Source organism: Orcinus orca, chromosome 2, assembly GCF_937001465.1.
Source record: "Orcinus orca chromosome 2, mOrcOrc1.1, whole genome shotgun sequence".
In the NCBI taxonomy this organism is placed as follows: Eukaryota; Metazoa; Chordata; class Mammalia; order Artiodactyla; family Delphinidae; genus Orcinus; species Orcinus orca.
In genome coordinates, this window is record NC_064560.1 from 159,814,987 (window position 1) to 159,829,311 (window position 14,325).

The 14,325-nt window shown below is 43.4% G+C and overlaps 1 protein-coding gene across 4 annotated transcripts in view; it reads left to right on the forward strand.

The window, feature by feature from the left end:
- DAAM1 (dishevelled associated activator of morphogenesis 1) overlaps positions 1–14,325 on the forward strand; it is a 179,479-nt gene that overhangs the window by 140,265 nt on the left and 24,889 nt on the right. For 2 of the 4 annotated variants that reach the window (XM_033404674.2, XM_033404673.2), the window contains 3 exons: positions 4,013–4,111; positions 7,658–7,742; positions 12,965–13,071. In XM_033404674.2, the coding sequence (XP_033260565.1) occupies positions 4,013–4,111; positions 7,658–7,742; positions 12,965–13,071 (291 nt within the window). The remainder of the gene's footprint in view (positions 1–4,012; positions 4,112–7,657; positions 7,743–12,964; positions 13,072–14,325) is intronic. The other 2 variants (XM_033404675.2, XM_004279297.4) reach the window with 1 other exon arrangement.

The following is a 14,325-nucleotide window of genomic DNA, read 5'->3' on the forward strand; positions in this document are numbered from 1 at the left end:
TATGTTATTTGTCATTTTTCCCTTGTTGCTTTTAGTAATTTTTCTTTGTCTTTAATTTTTGTCAATTTGATTACTATGTGTCTCAGCATGTTTCTCCTTGGGCTTATTCTGCCTGGGACTCTCTGCGCTTCCTGGACTTGGGTAGCTAATTCCTTTCCCACATTAGGGAAGTTTTCAACTATAATCTCTTCAAATATTTTCTCAGGTCCTTTCTCTCTTCTCCTTCTGGCACCCCTATAATGTGAATGTTGTTGCATTTAATGTTGTCCCAGAGGTCTCTTAGGCTGTCTTCATTTCTTTTCATTCTGTTTTCATTATTCTGTTCCATGGCAGTGAATTCCACCATTCTGTCTTCCAGGTCACTTATCTGTTCTTCCGCCTCAGTTATTCTGCTATTGATTCCTTCTAGTGTATTTTTTTATTTCAGTTATTGTATTGTTCATCTCTGTTTGTTTGTTCTTTAATTCTTCTAGGTCTTTTTTAAACATTTCTTGCATCTTCTCAATCTTTGCCTCCATTCTTTTTCCAAGGTCCTGGATCATCTTCACTATCATTATTCTGAATTCTTTTTCTGGAAGGTTGCCTATCTCCACTTCATTTAATTGTTTTTCTGGGGTTTCATCTTGTTCCTTCATCTGGTACATAGCCCTCTGCCTTTTCATTTTGTCTGTCTTTCTGTGAACATGGTTTTCGTTCCACAGGCTGCAGAATTGTAGTTCTTCTTGCTTCTGCTGTCTGCCCTCTGATGGATGAGGCTATCAGGACCAACTTTTCTATCATGTGGCTCCAAACCACATGTTTGGACTCATCCTTTTACCTGGACTCTGCTGAGGGTCAGTTCTCTGAGTTTCTTCTGTCTGACATGAAGAGGACCGTTAGTGCCTCCTTTCCCTCGTGGAGTATGTCACAGCTGGATGCCTACTTTCTTGCAGTTTAATTTCCACAGACTCCTAAAGCTTAAAGAGCAGAACATCTCAAATCAATGTTTTGTTTTGTTTTTCCAGAGAGCCTATAAAATGTACTTTACTGTTATTTATACCTCTTGGCTTTAGAGATTCTTTAGCCATTGAAGTAACACTGTCACAGAGTCAGCATCCACGACGAAGGCATGAAGGCTCTTTGTTTCATTTTGCTTTCTAAAGTCACCTTTTTATACTTCAAGATTATATTATTTCATGCTCTTTGTGAACATTTTTATGACTAAAAAAATATGTAAAACTCAAACCTCAGTGAAATGCTAATTCATCCAGTTCAGCCCTTTCAGAAGTATTTCTCATAATTAGTGAACCATCATGGTCTTGGAGCTTGAAAAGAAGAAAGGAAATTCGGGAACCTGGAATCTGATTATAGCTTCAGGCAATGTGTCAGGTTGTCCTGGGCATTTCAGGTAGTTTTTCTGAATCTAGTTTCTTCTTTCTCTAAAAGGGACTTTCACATTAGACAGAGATACCGAGTGCTGATGAAGGGAAGGAAAATATAAAGAACCATGAACTTTGAGGCATTATGTATAAGTCACATTGGTTACATTCTGGAAAGAATGTTATATATGTATCGAGGCTGGCATAAGGTGACTTTCAGGGAGAGTAAAGACGGAAAGTAGTAGTAGTTGTAGTAGTTCTTATTTTTCACATGGTCTTAGAGTAAGTTTCTTTTAACACACAGCACCGCTGCTTGGTTTGCAGCATAGAAGTTTGATTGATAGCCAGACATATATTACTTTATGGAGCAAATGTTTCTTTTAGTGAAAGAGAAATTGAAGTTTGGTAAGACCCCTGAATTTTAATACAACTTAGTAAGGTAACATGAACCATCCTGTTAGCATTTAATTTCTGCCTCTGGCTGGAAGCTGTGTAAGTGGCCAGGCCCTGTGTTTATCCCCACTTTTGTTCAGGAAGACACCACTGTAGTTTTGAAGGGCTACATATTTTTTTCCTATGGTCTATACAATTTGTTTTGTTAAAACTTCTTTTTACAAATAATGTTTTTACTTAATAGCAAAATTAAATGAAAATTTGGGCGAAGTTTTTCTTTTAAAACCCTAGAATTTCCCCCTCTATTTTGCACTTTTGCAGTCTAGAGGAGCACTTTAAAAACAGCTTGGCAAAGGGAGCTATCACTCTGAATTTCTATAGTAATTTAAGTGCTCTAGCTGTGACCCAGTTTCTCATAGACAGATTATTCTCAGTACAAGATGCCACCGAGGGTAATTACACTAGTTATAGATAAGGTTACAACTCCTTCTGGCAAATTTCCCATCCCATTATTGGAGGAATTGTTTCATATTGTGGTATATCATTCCCTCATTACATCAAAAGTGTCAGAGGCTAAGGTGACTTAGAATGTGAATGTGTCTGAACTCTGTAGAAGATAATTTTAAGAACTTGCCTCGTATCTGTTAAATTATCTATTAATATCTAATTTAATGGATAAGTATTACAATGAACATAATTTTAAAATGTATTATGCATAACAAGGTGATTTTGAGATGCAGTTAACCTTACGGTAATTGGGCCTTATTGATCAGGGTCTAAAACCTTCTCTGCCACAGAGGATTCAGTACCACGTGCTTGTCTGCTCAGTGGTCAGTGGTTTTACTCTCTCATCAGGAAAGCACAGGGCTAAAGGTAAAAGAAATTAAGCATAACTAATTTGTTTTTATTTAGTTGTTTAACCAGTCAGCGGTTGGTTTACCTTGCTTTCACTCTCCCCTTTTCGTTGGCAATGCATGAGTACACACAAAAGGAGCCAGGGGCTTAAAGGAGGGGAGAGCTGTGATACTTTGCTTTGATACTTTTTGCTTAGAGTTATCGCTTTGGAGTGTTTATTTGCCTGGCACTGTGCTGGGTGCCATAGGGTGTCCCAAGACTTAAGGTAGCACTGTTGCCTTTGGCAGTGCATGGCTAACTGGAGAACAGTGACACAGGCAAGATGACCTGTGAACAGTTCAGGCCTTAGACTGGTCTGGCTGGAAGGAGACGGGGAGCCCAGCCAAGGTGAGGCGAGGGGGCAGCAGCAGGGTTTCCCTGAGAAAGTGGGCCTCGAGGGCCATTAACAGTTACACAGTCAGGGGAGCGGAGGCAGTTCCAAGGGTGCAGCAGGAGCAAAGGCACCAGAGCGGGTACAGGCCGGGCTATAGCAAGAGCCCTGTAATTGCAGCAGATGATTATCACTTGGATTAAATGAGACCAGGCAGGAGGGCCTGAGATCCAGGCCTGGTGCCTTTGTCAGGGCCCGAGTCAGCCCAGGGTCAGTTTATAAAATGGAAGTAATGAAAGCAGTGGGCTTGTAAGAATGAGACCCAGCGTGTGAGAAGCACTGACAGAGTGCCTGTATGTGGCAGCTGCTCAGTTAATGGCCCGTTTGTGTACCTGGGGGATCCGGAATTGGTGCCGTTTGTTCCAGAGAACAGCACTGTCTTAATGAGGTTTTGAGTCTGATCTCTGACGGGTTTGCAGGATAGGCTGGAGGGGTCAGAGCTGGAGGCACAGGCTGCTCTCAAATAGGGAGCTCTTTCTATTGCCCAGCTCAGACCTGATGAGGGACAGACTGGAGAGAGACAAAACCTGTCACTAGCATTTAGAGACTGATTTTTCTGCCTGGGGACAATGAGTAGGAATGTTTCCAAGTTGAAGTCAAGATTTCCTACCTTTCCACACTTAGTGTCTTTCTTCTTTTCTGCTTATTTCATTCCCAAAGACTGGCGACCCTCTCTGTGTCTTACCTTGCTGACTAGGAATTTAATTACCAGCCACGCAGTCATTACACCAGATTCCACCGCAGTGAAAGCCCGTGGCATGTTCCATGGGCAGTATTGTGATGCACACGTGTCTGCAGCACTTGGTTATCTTTAAAAGCTCTTCTTACCCCCATACCGCGAAAGTTCACGGACCCTTTGGCCAGGGGCACCTGCCACAGCCTTGCCTGGAGCCGAGAAGGCAGCGGGAAGGAAAGGCCTTCTCATCCCAGGGGCCGAGCAGGGGAGGAAGTACAGGCCCTTTTTATGTGCTCACAGCATGAGAGTCCAGCGTCCCTCACAGCGCCCAGAAAGAGGCTGTCTGGAAGGTGTGACGCTCCAAGCCACCAGGGACCCTGCCTTTGACAGACTTGAGAAGTGAGTAGAATGGACACGATGTACCCGAGAATGAGACCTGTTCGTCAGGCCCCTGGAAGAGCCAGCAACAACTTCTCTGCTGTGTGTATGTAGGCGACATGGGGCAACTTAAGATTCACTCTGCTTTATTCCCTAAAACAGACCTCTCCCTTCTGTTAAAAAAGAAAGAAAGAAAGAAAGAAACTTGGAAGCTGGCTTATATTGCAAAAAGAACCCACCTAAAATACACTTTTATGAAGTGTTCTGCCATTCTTTTTTTCCAGATGCTCACTTAACATGACAGCCGGGGTATAGTAAACCACAAAAGGCTACTTTAAAGGAGAGGGGTTTGGCTTAAATACACTGAAGCAGAGCTAAAGTTGATCTAGCCATCCATCCTTAACTTAGTTTAATTATGCCTGGATGTTCCAGTTCTCTGGGCAAATTTTTGAAATACCTGAGTAGAGCAAGGTGGAGTTAAATACTGGTTTTAAATGGCTGGTTTGTTTCCTGCCTTGCAAAGAAAGTCGAAGTGGATGTCTCACGAGTTGCCACCCTCCTGCACACCAGAACACTGCCAAGCTTTAAAAGCAATTAAAAGGTTAGGATTGGTAGGGTCCTTAAATTACAGAGATTAGCGACTCAATCTGTGGATGACAGATGATACTAAGAACTCTTTGGCAACCTATAGAAGCGTCCCAGAGGGCCGTGTACCCTTCTCCTCTTTCCCCAAAGGTACAGCTTTTTTGTCTGCTCCCACAGACCACGTGCAAGGCAGGGTGTTGACAGGTAGATTTTCTTAAGTACTAGCCATTAAAGTCTCAAGTCTCTTTGTGGGCCACATGAAGAGAAACCAAAATTGTTATGAACTAGAGCTAGTGTTTGGTCCAGACAGCCTCTGGGGATTGAGCAGCATAAATATATACAATTTCAAAAGCAAGACGTTCTGCACTCCATATGGGGAGCTAATGAAATGCAAATCTGATACTTCAAGTATTGTTCTCACTCTGATGTTCAACTCCTTTTCTCTTAAATGCAAAACAGAAGGACTCAGCAGAAAGACACCATAAAGTGGTTTCTTCAACTCCGTGTGAAAAGGACACAGAACTAATCTTTTTTTTTTTTTTTTTAAATAAGTGGAGCTTTTCTCGTGGTAACTAGACACTTCCACAGCCAGCTGGTTTTCATCAGTGGCAGTTTCAACCTTACTTAGTGTCCCACTTCTTTGGCCTTGCATGGCTACACCATGGTGTTTGCCCTTACTTGACTCAAGAGCCTTTAGTGTCCTGGAATCTAGGGCTACCCAGGGCCCATGTGGTAGAGACCCTGATGCCGGGATACAGTTTTTCCCATCATATGTTTTACCCATGCCAACTCGGCTAAATTGTTCCATTTAAGTTTGGGAGTTTTCCATTATGATGTTCTAGTGAACATATTCATGGGAAATGACTGACTCCAGAATGACTAAATCAATCTAGAGACGTCTGCCCAGATCCAGAGTCACTGTCCACAGCCCAGGAGTTATTATGGTGCTACAACTTGGACTAGGGAAGAGAATGGGTCTTATTCTAGAACATGGACAATTTGGCACATTGCCTAGGTGCTCTATTTGGGTTTGAAAGCATGAAATAGAAGAGAATGATATGTGTACAATAGGATTCCCAAATCTGTTCCTTCCCTGGCCTACTTATTAGTACATGAAACAACATTCAGTTTCAATGGCAGGATGGATGGTTTTAACAAGATCAAGTCAAAATCTGGAGAAATAGGACAAGCCAGATGTGTCCAGAGTGGTTTCTTTCCTCCTTCGTGGGCTTTACGGCCACCCCTGCACTCATCCAACCCTCTCGTTTACCTGGGAGAGCACAGCTGACCATGTATTCTTCATGTACCCTTGTGTGGAGTGTTTCAGCTTATCATTAGATTCTCTCAAACATTATAACCACCTTTAAAATAAGCACCATGTCTTCTAATTATTTTTTAATTCTCCCAGGTCTAATGGGTGCTCTATACAGAGAGGAAACTCTGATGAAACAATGGGTATGAGAGCACTTTGGGAAGTTTCATGATAACCCTACTAAGCGCTGTTTATTTATCAAATAGCTGCCCTTAAATATTAATGTTACATAAGTACTGCTGCTTTCTTTTTTTCTGGGCGGAAAAGTCTGCCTTGCAGAGTATACGTATAGTTTATTGAACCCTTTCTATGGCCAGACACTATGCTAAACATGTCTCATGCATTATTTCACTTTATACACAGACAAAAATCCTTTTTTTTTTTACATAGGTTATCATTATCTCTATTTTATAGATGAAGAAACTGAGGCTGAAGAAAAAAATTTTTCTGACACTGACCAAGAAGTGTCAGAGCCAGGCACAGCCTGTCTGATGCCAAAGTCCCTTCCTTCAAATGTTACACATGAAGGCTATATGCCTTGCTCTGTATTTGTGTGTTCATGTCTTTATTCCCAGTCCTAAATGTCATTCTTCTCGAAGATCATAAACTAGAAGAACTGATCGAATAATTGTACTATAACACGTTAGTGGTAGCTTATAAGGAAGTAAGATTTTTTAAATAAGTCTAGGTCTGATGCTTACAAGTAGAACAAAAGAATGACCCTATTGTTACAGCTAATAATCTGATTAAGATTTTTTTCCCTGGTTAAGACTTTTGGTTGTATGTAATAAAAACATATTTTTACAAGTATGTTTTAATTTCAACTCTTTTCACAGTCAGTACTTTGTTGTCCTGCCAGAATCAAGACATAAATCCTTAATATAAATTAGTAAATCATATGAATTCATGGTAGACAGAAAACAGAAAATAGATTTGGGTTTTTGCTTAAATCCTTCCCTATGAGATATTAACTAGATAAGCATTATTTGTAAAAAGAATTTGGGATTAGCAATCAAAAGTCTTGGGTTTGTGTTAGATACTGCCCCTCTGTATATGTTTGACCTTGGGCAAATCACTTAGCCATTCTGAGCCTCATTTTCTCCCTCAATTAAAAAAAAAAATCATCACAGTTAATTTGAATGCCAAATGAAATAATACATATGAAAACTCCTCAGCTATACATTTTATTTTATATATCAACTATTCAGTTTTTTAACAATAACATAGATCCTGCTAACCTTCTCAAAATCCATTTTTAATATGAGAGAGAACTTTAAACACTCCTGGCACATAAGTTAAAAAGTTAGTTTTCCCCTTTCACCTTCAATTTGTGGATACTATATATTAAAGAAAACAGGTATGTGGCGGGGGGAGTGTTTTCCCTATTTCTCATCCTCCAATCCCTTGTTTAAGGAAACTAAATGGTAGAACATAACAGCTTTGTTCTCTGTGTCAGCAGAGCATTAGAAAGCCCTGGAAGAATGTTAAAGCCATTTCAAAAGACTATTTTTAGGGGCAACATTGTCAGGAAATAAGCTTTCACTGAGAGATTTGGAGAAAAACTGGCACTTGAAGATCAACAGCTGGGACAGCAAAATGCGTTACCTTGTATTAAATGTTTACGGCTCAAGCCGATATCGTTAACAACGAGTAAAATATTCTTTCTCCAGGTTGAAATTATCCAACGATGAAATCAAACGGGCAATTCTAACCATGGATGAGCAGGAAGATCTGCCCAAGGACATGTTGGAACAGGTGAGCTGCCGGGCAACGCTCAGAGCACGGGTGACACCGGACTCTCAGCAGGGAGGGCGTACTGAGGAAAGGAATCTGGTTGTTGCTGGTAGATGATTTCCTCATCTCTGAATTGAGGAGGTTGAACCAAGTTTCCACACAGCTGTCAGAAGCCTCTAGGACTTGATTCTTCCCTTGTTTCCAAAATGATGGGTGAGAAGGACGGTCCAGACTTCGTCAAATGCCTGGGACCGTCGATGGTGGAATCTGTCTCTCATGCTGCCTGCCATCAAGTTGTTACTCCTTAGCAGGTCATAGAAATCTACTAGCTTTAGTAGAAAATGTCTGTTTCACTGGAATGTTGAGAATCTCAGCACTGTGAGGTCACAGGCTGCACTGCATAAACTGAGTCATTGCTTAATCCCTGACACAATTTGTGTCTTGGTCTTGGCTCCCTGTTCCCACAACCACAGAAGCCACTGTTAACCCCCTAGCACTGTCATCTTCATCAAAACACTCGTATGTGTCATAAGGTGGGGTGTAAACTTCTTGGGGCTGGGCCTTGTCTCCGTAAGTTGTATAGCACCCTTCTTGCATTGTAAATGGCAGGAAGTTCAAATGCTGGGGATAGTAAGTATGGCGTAGATTTATACCCAATCAGTATACATCCTTGTCCGTGGTACTTGAAGATAATTTGTATTCTTTATGTCCAGGCAACAAGTTGGATGTGGTGCCCTAGCCTCTCGTCATGCAGTGTTTCCGTAACATGCTCCGTGCAGCCACTCCAGCTGTGTTGTGTGTTGTCAGCAGCTTAGTTCAGTTATTTCCCAAATGATACTGTTGATGATGTACTAGCAGATGCCCCAGGGATTGTTACCTATCTCTCAGTCTGGCCGTAACTTTTTCTGTGCATTGTGGGGATAGTCTCTGAATGCTCTAAGCCTGTTCTGTCTCCTTGTCCCTGCAACAGAATCATATTTTGAGAGATTTTGGTCAAGAGGCCTCCATTTGTTAGAGCCAGGACCACTTAAGGTCAACAGTGGACACAGGTGATCATGATTTCAGGCTGAACTTGAGGTATCACCTGTAAGCAGGCTCAGCTCCCAGGAGAAGAGGAAATGGATACTTTGCTCCACTAACAGGGACCCCAGTGGAGTGCCTGTATGCGTGTGCATTTTCCACGGTTCTCACTGATTTCCCAGAAGGCCTCAGATACCAGGCAGGGAGGAGTGATGTGTGTGGTATCACCACACCTCCATGGACCCGCCCCTCCCTGAAACCTCTGCAGCTGCAGTCATCCTGGGTGAAAACCGTCACACTTAGCAGTGGAGAAACTTTTCTTGCTGTCCTTTTAAGTTTTGATTTAGTTCCCAAAATAGCTAATGACTATGTTTCCAAGTCTGTTCGGATGCTCTGTGTATAAATAGTTTAAACGTATTCCTTTTTTCGAGCATTTTTAGCTCCTCTGCCCACTCTTCCCTCCCTCACGGAATACCAGTCAAAACAGAGCCTCTGCCCCAAGAGAGTGGAGCCCAGCTGCCCTCTGTCCCTCCCTGGCCCCCAGGTGACCCTGCGCTCCAAATGCCTGCATCAAAAACTGCTTCACCCAGAGTGAAGAACTGAGCAGAAAGCTGCTTTAGTCCTTAGGTCTTCAGCCTCTATCGATAAGGTCGTATGCTTAAAATTCCACAAGATCTGTTTACTGTGAAATTGCAACCAGCAAAATTCCTCCTTGAGGGAAAGGATTTCAGAATCTTGCCAAAAGGGCTTGTAGTGCAAATAGAACATACTTCAAATAAATACAAGTAAGAAAATCAGTCTACTGAAGCAGAATCTGGCCAAGTGGATACTTTTGACCTGGCCTCTGCTGATAGTTGTGGGTGTCTTGCTCTCTGCTCATCTCCCAGGCTCTTTCTTTTCCTCCTTATTCTACCCCCCTTCCTCTGCTTCCTTTGCCTTCACACAGCATCCTTTACTACTCGGTATGATCTGCATTTGAGCCACATTCCACCCCTCCTCTCCTGCTGCTTTTAGCCACTGAGATCAGATCTCAGATGAGATCCATACACTCCCCTTTCTTGGGATGCACACCTTTCTCCTTATCTCCAGGTGTTTGTCTGGCTCTTCATTCCTCTCAAAACTGTCCAAACACAGTCTGTTCTTGACTCCGACTTGAGACGGCCTGAGCCTTTAGCCTGTGCCTCTCACTGTGCTCTTGTGAGTAACAAGAGACAGATGGTGTCTGTGTTATCCTGAATAGGGGCCTGTAGGCTCAGCAGGGCAGGTATGGGGGGACCCCTGAAACTAGAACTGAATTTCCTTGTCCAGAAGGAAAAAATCCAAACTCAGGGGAAAAAATAAGCCTTGTCCTCTCTCTTCTTCCTTCCTTCCCTTGCCCTACTACCTTCCCTCCAGCACTGAGGAAGAACAAGAAGACACTTGTCCAGTGTTACCATTTGAACATGGGAACATCCATGCCTAGAAGCTCTCAGGCCACCAGACCTGTGAATTCCCTGGCATCTACTTCCGTCTTTCCGCCTTCCACCCCATTAGGAGAGAGGGGTGTCCCTGGCTTCTGCTCTGGCCCATCCTTTCCTTCTGCTCAGGGACCTCGCCCAGAGGGCCCTGCCCCTCTCCTCAAGGTCTTCTACCTTGCCCTCTCAACATGTAACTTGTTCAGGTCCCAGCCCTTCCCACACACACCTCTTAAGACTGCACATCCCCATCTGCTACTGTCCTCTTTTTTTTTTTTTTTTTTTTGGTGGTACGTGGGCCTCTCACTGTTGTGGCCTCTCCCGTTGCAGAGCACAGGCTCCGGACGCACAGGCTCAGCGGCCATGGCTCACGGGCCTAGCTGCTCCGCGGCATGTGGGATCTTCCCGGACTGGGGCACGAGCCCACGTCCCCTGCATCGGCAGGCGGACTCTCAACCACTGCACCACCAGGGAAGCCCCTCCTCTCTTTTCTGACACAGCCAGTTCTTGAAAGCTTGTTCACTCTTCCTCACCTCACTGCAGTCCGTCCCCCTCACCTCCCTTAAGCTGTTCTCACTAAGGATACGAACTTTCTTGTTGACAAAGCCAGGGAGTACTTTGCAGTCCTCATCTTCCTTGACTTATTGGTGGTGTGTGACACCGATGGCCACTTGCCCCATGGTGAAACACCTCTTCCCTTGGCCCTGTGATTCCACATAGGCCCCTCCACTGCCTTCTATGAAGGTTCCTCTTCTTGTTCTCATCGCATCAATGCCAGCTTCTCTCCAGCCCTGCTTTTTTCTCTTGATGGGCCCCCTGGTTACCTTACTCACATCCATGCATGTTGTAACCCACACCAAAGCTTTGTCTTCCAGATTTCTTTGGGATTTCAGACCCATTTGTCCACCTGCCTACTAGAAATCACAACTTGGTTCTCTTGCCAGTATTTCAAACACTAAATTCACCTTCTCCTCACCCACCTTCCTCCAACCTTCTCCTCCTGGGTTCCCTGTTACACTCTGTGTACATCATTGCCCAAGCCAGAAGCCTGGACCTCATCCTTTTGACCCTCATCTACCACAGTCGACAAGTCAGGCCAGTTCAAACCCCATAAATATCTCTAGAACCTGTCCACTACCCATTCCAGGCCACCACCGTCTCTCACCTGGATTACTGCATCAACAATCTAATCACAACCCCCAATACTTTTGATCCTTTCTAGTTCCTTCTCCATTCTGCAGGCAGAGTGTTCTTTTCAAAGTGCAAACTCATTCCCCTACTTGAGATTTTAAGTTACATCCCATGCCCTCAAAATAAAGACTGAATTTTTTGCAAGGCCCTTGCTCCTCCCTGACCTTGCCCACTGCTGCCCTCCCCCACTGCTGTGGTGGCCGCTCTTCCTCCTCTGTAAGTGCTGCACTGCCCCTTCCAGAACCCAGCATGATAAGCACTCTGCCTGGAATATATCTCCAACCTCAAACCGTTCATCTCCTTCCCTGTAGTTCCAATTCTCTTTCTCTGCTGGTGGTACCCAGACTGACTGCCTTTTCTGAGCTCCCTTAATTAAATCCAACGAACATTTGAAAACCTGCTAAATGGACCACCCAATGCCAGCATCAAGTTTATGGGGAGGATCTCAGGGTCCAGAAGCTCAGTGTAATTTTTTTTTTAAAAAGTCCAAGAATATTTGATCTAGAAAATAGCACACAAACACAGCCCTGGGCATACACATACACGTTTGTGCCTTTAAAGAAAATTAGACACATACAGAAGTGCTTTTCCTACTTTAAGTATTATTGCTATCTCTTCCACATTCCATGCTCATTTCTTCATCCAAAATAAAATATGGAATCAAAAACTTCACATCCCATTGTGTTCCTCTCACCTAACTCTACATGGAGCAAAAAATGAGATGGAATTAGATAAGCCAAAGAAATAAGCAAATTGATTAGAAAATACACATAAAATTACTCATTTCAGCATGATGTAATAGGAAAAAAACATAGAGCTGGAAGTCGAGACCCAGGTTCTATTTCTGAAGATCACACACACTTGCTTTATAATCCTGGGTGAGTGACCTAATCTCTCTGGACCTCAGTTGTAGCATCTTCTCATGAGAAGGTTGAATCTCCAAGGCCCCTTTCTAATGGACTGTGTAAAGTGGGTCCTAGTAAAGAACTTCCCAATTCTGATTTGAGGGGCACTATAGAACACGTAGATACCAGAAATGAATCTTACACCGGTTTAACTACTTTCAAGTAAAAATAGAAAGGTTTTTTTCCCCATTTTATTGAAATATAATTGACATACATCACTATAAATTTAAGGTGTGTGGCAGAATGGTTTGACTTACAAATGTGAAATGATTTCCACAATAGGTTTAGTTAGCATCCATCATCTCATATAGGTAAAAGTTTTTTAAAGGCAAAAAACCAAAACAACCTTTTTTTCCCTTTCTGATGAGAACTCTTAGGATTTACTGTCTTAATAACTTTCATTATATATCAAGCAGCAGTGTTAATTATAACCATGATGTTGTACACTACATCCCCGTTACCAGTTTATCTTGTAACTGGAAGTTTGTACCTTTTGGCCACCTAAATGGAAAGATTTAATCACTTCATTGTATCTGAACAGTCACCTGTGAGGAGAGCTTATAAATTAAATGTTAAAATTTCATCTTGGGACAAATTTAACTGAACGCGTGAAAAATTAGGGCAAGAATTTAAATTATAAACCTCAGTTTCAATATTTGCATGTACTTTTTAGCTCTTGAAATTTGTTCCTGAAAAAAGTGACATTGATCTGTTGGAGGAACATAAACATGAACTGGATCGGATGGCCAAGGCTGATAGATTCCTTTTCGAGATGAGCAGGTGAGTTTGAAAATGTTTAAAAAGCAAAAATGGGGCTTCCCTGGTGGCGCAGTGGTTGAGAGTCCGCCTGCCGATGCAGGGGACACGGGTTCGTGCCCCGGTCCGGGAAGATACCACGTGCCGTGGAGCGGCTGCTCCCGGGAGCCATGGCCGCTGAGCCTGCGCGTCCGGAGCCTGTGCTACGCAACGGGAGAGACCGCAACAGTGAGAGGCCCGCGTACAGCAAAAAAAAAAAAAAAAAAAAAGCAAAGATGCCCCTGGCCTTTCTAAGGAAGTGAATCTTTTGATTCCTGTTGAATTATCTGGGCCAGTTAACCTGCCTTAACTTGAAGCCTTTTTAAATCCCCAAATCTCCTCAAGTCTGAGTTGTGTGGAACTTGATTGTTTTGTTTATGTGAGTTCTCGCCCATGGGTGAGCCAGGGTCAGAATTTCTTCACAGTTATCTCTATTCCTGGGCCTCTTTGGCTCATGTACTTTAACCTAATCAAGTCATAACTTTTCTGGGTTCTAGTCAGTGTCATTCTCCTCAGCACTTTGATCCCTTGGGATTCTAGCCCACTCCTCCTTATACCTCAACATCTCAAGGTTGTTGTAAAATAGAAAACAATGGGCAGACTCAGAGGTATCAACGTAGAGCCCACATAACTAAATAGCCAGGGTCTGGATGTCAAATCATGACACACGCAGACATCACTAATCGATCGTGGCACGCTTCCCACGGAACCTTGGCAAGCTTTCTCAACCCTTCTCCAGAAAGCCCCGCAGCAGCTGCTGCTCCGTAATTGAGTTTGGCATGTGAGCCGAGTTGCTTTGCCATCCCAGGCCTAGCGAAGTGATTCTGCATTGGACAAGGACCAGTGATCCTGAAACTCTCAGTCAACCCCAGGGCAGAGCTCCTCCCCTGAGTGCCAGTGGCCTACATGGTGGCCAAGGTGAACATGCCACTCTGCATTTCTGCCATATCTGGACTTATTTTTGTTGTTTCACCTCAACTTGCCATTTTGCATACTACTGTAGAACAAAGGATGGTTTTGAAATTTTGACACGTATGCCCAGCAACCCTTCGTGTAGACAAACACATGGCCACCTGCAATAACTGCGCCTTAGTAACTGTCTAGATGTTTCCATGCGTCTTAATCCTGCTATCAGCCCTGCCAGGAGGGCTGTCAGGCAGGGAGGTATTCTCTGCTGGCAACTGGAGGAGTTAAGGTTCCTGCCCAAGGTCACCTAATAATAGCAGAACCTGGCCTGCA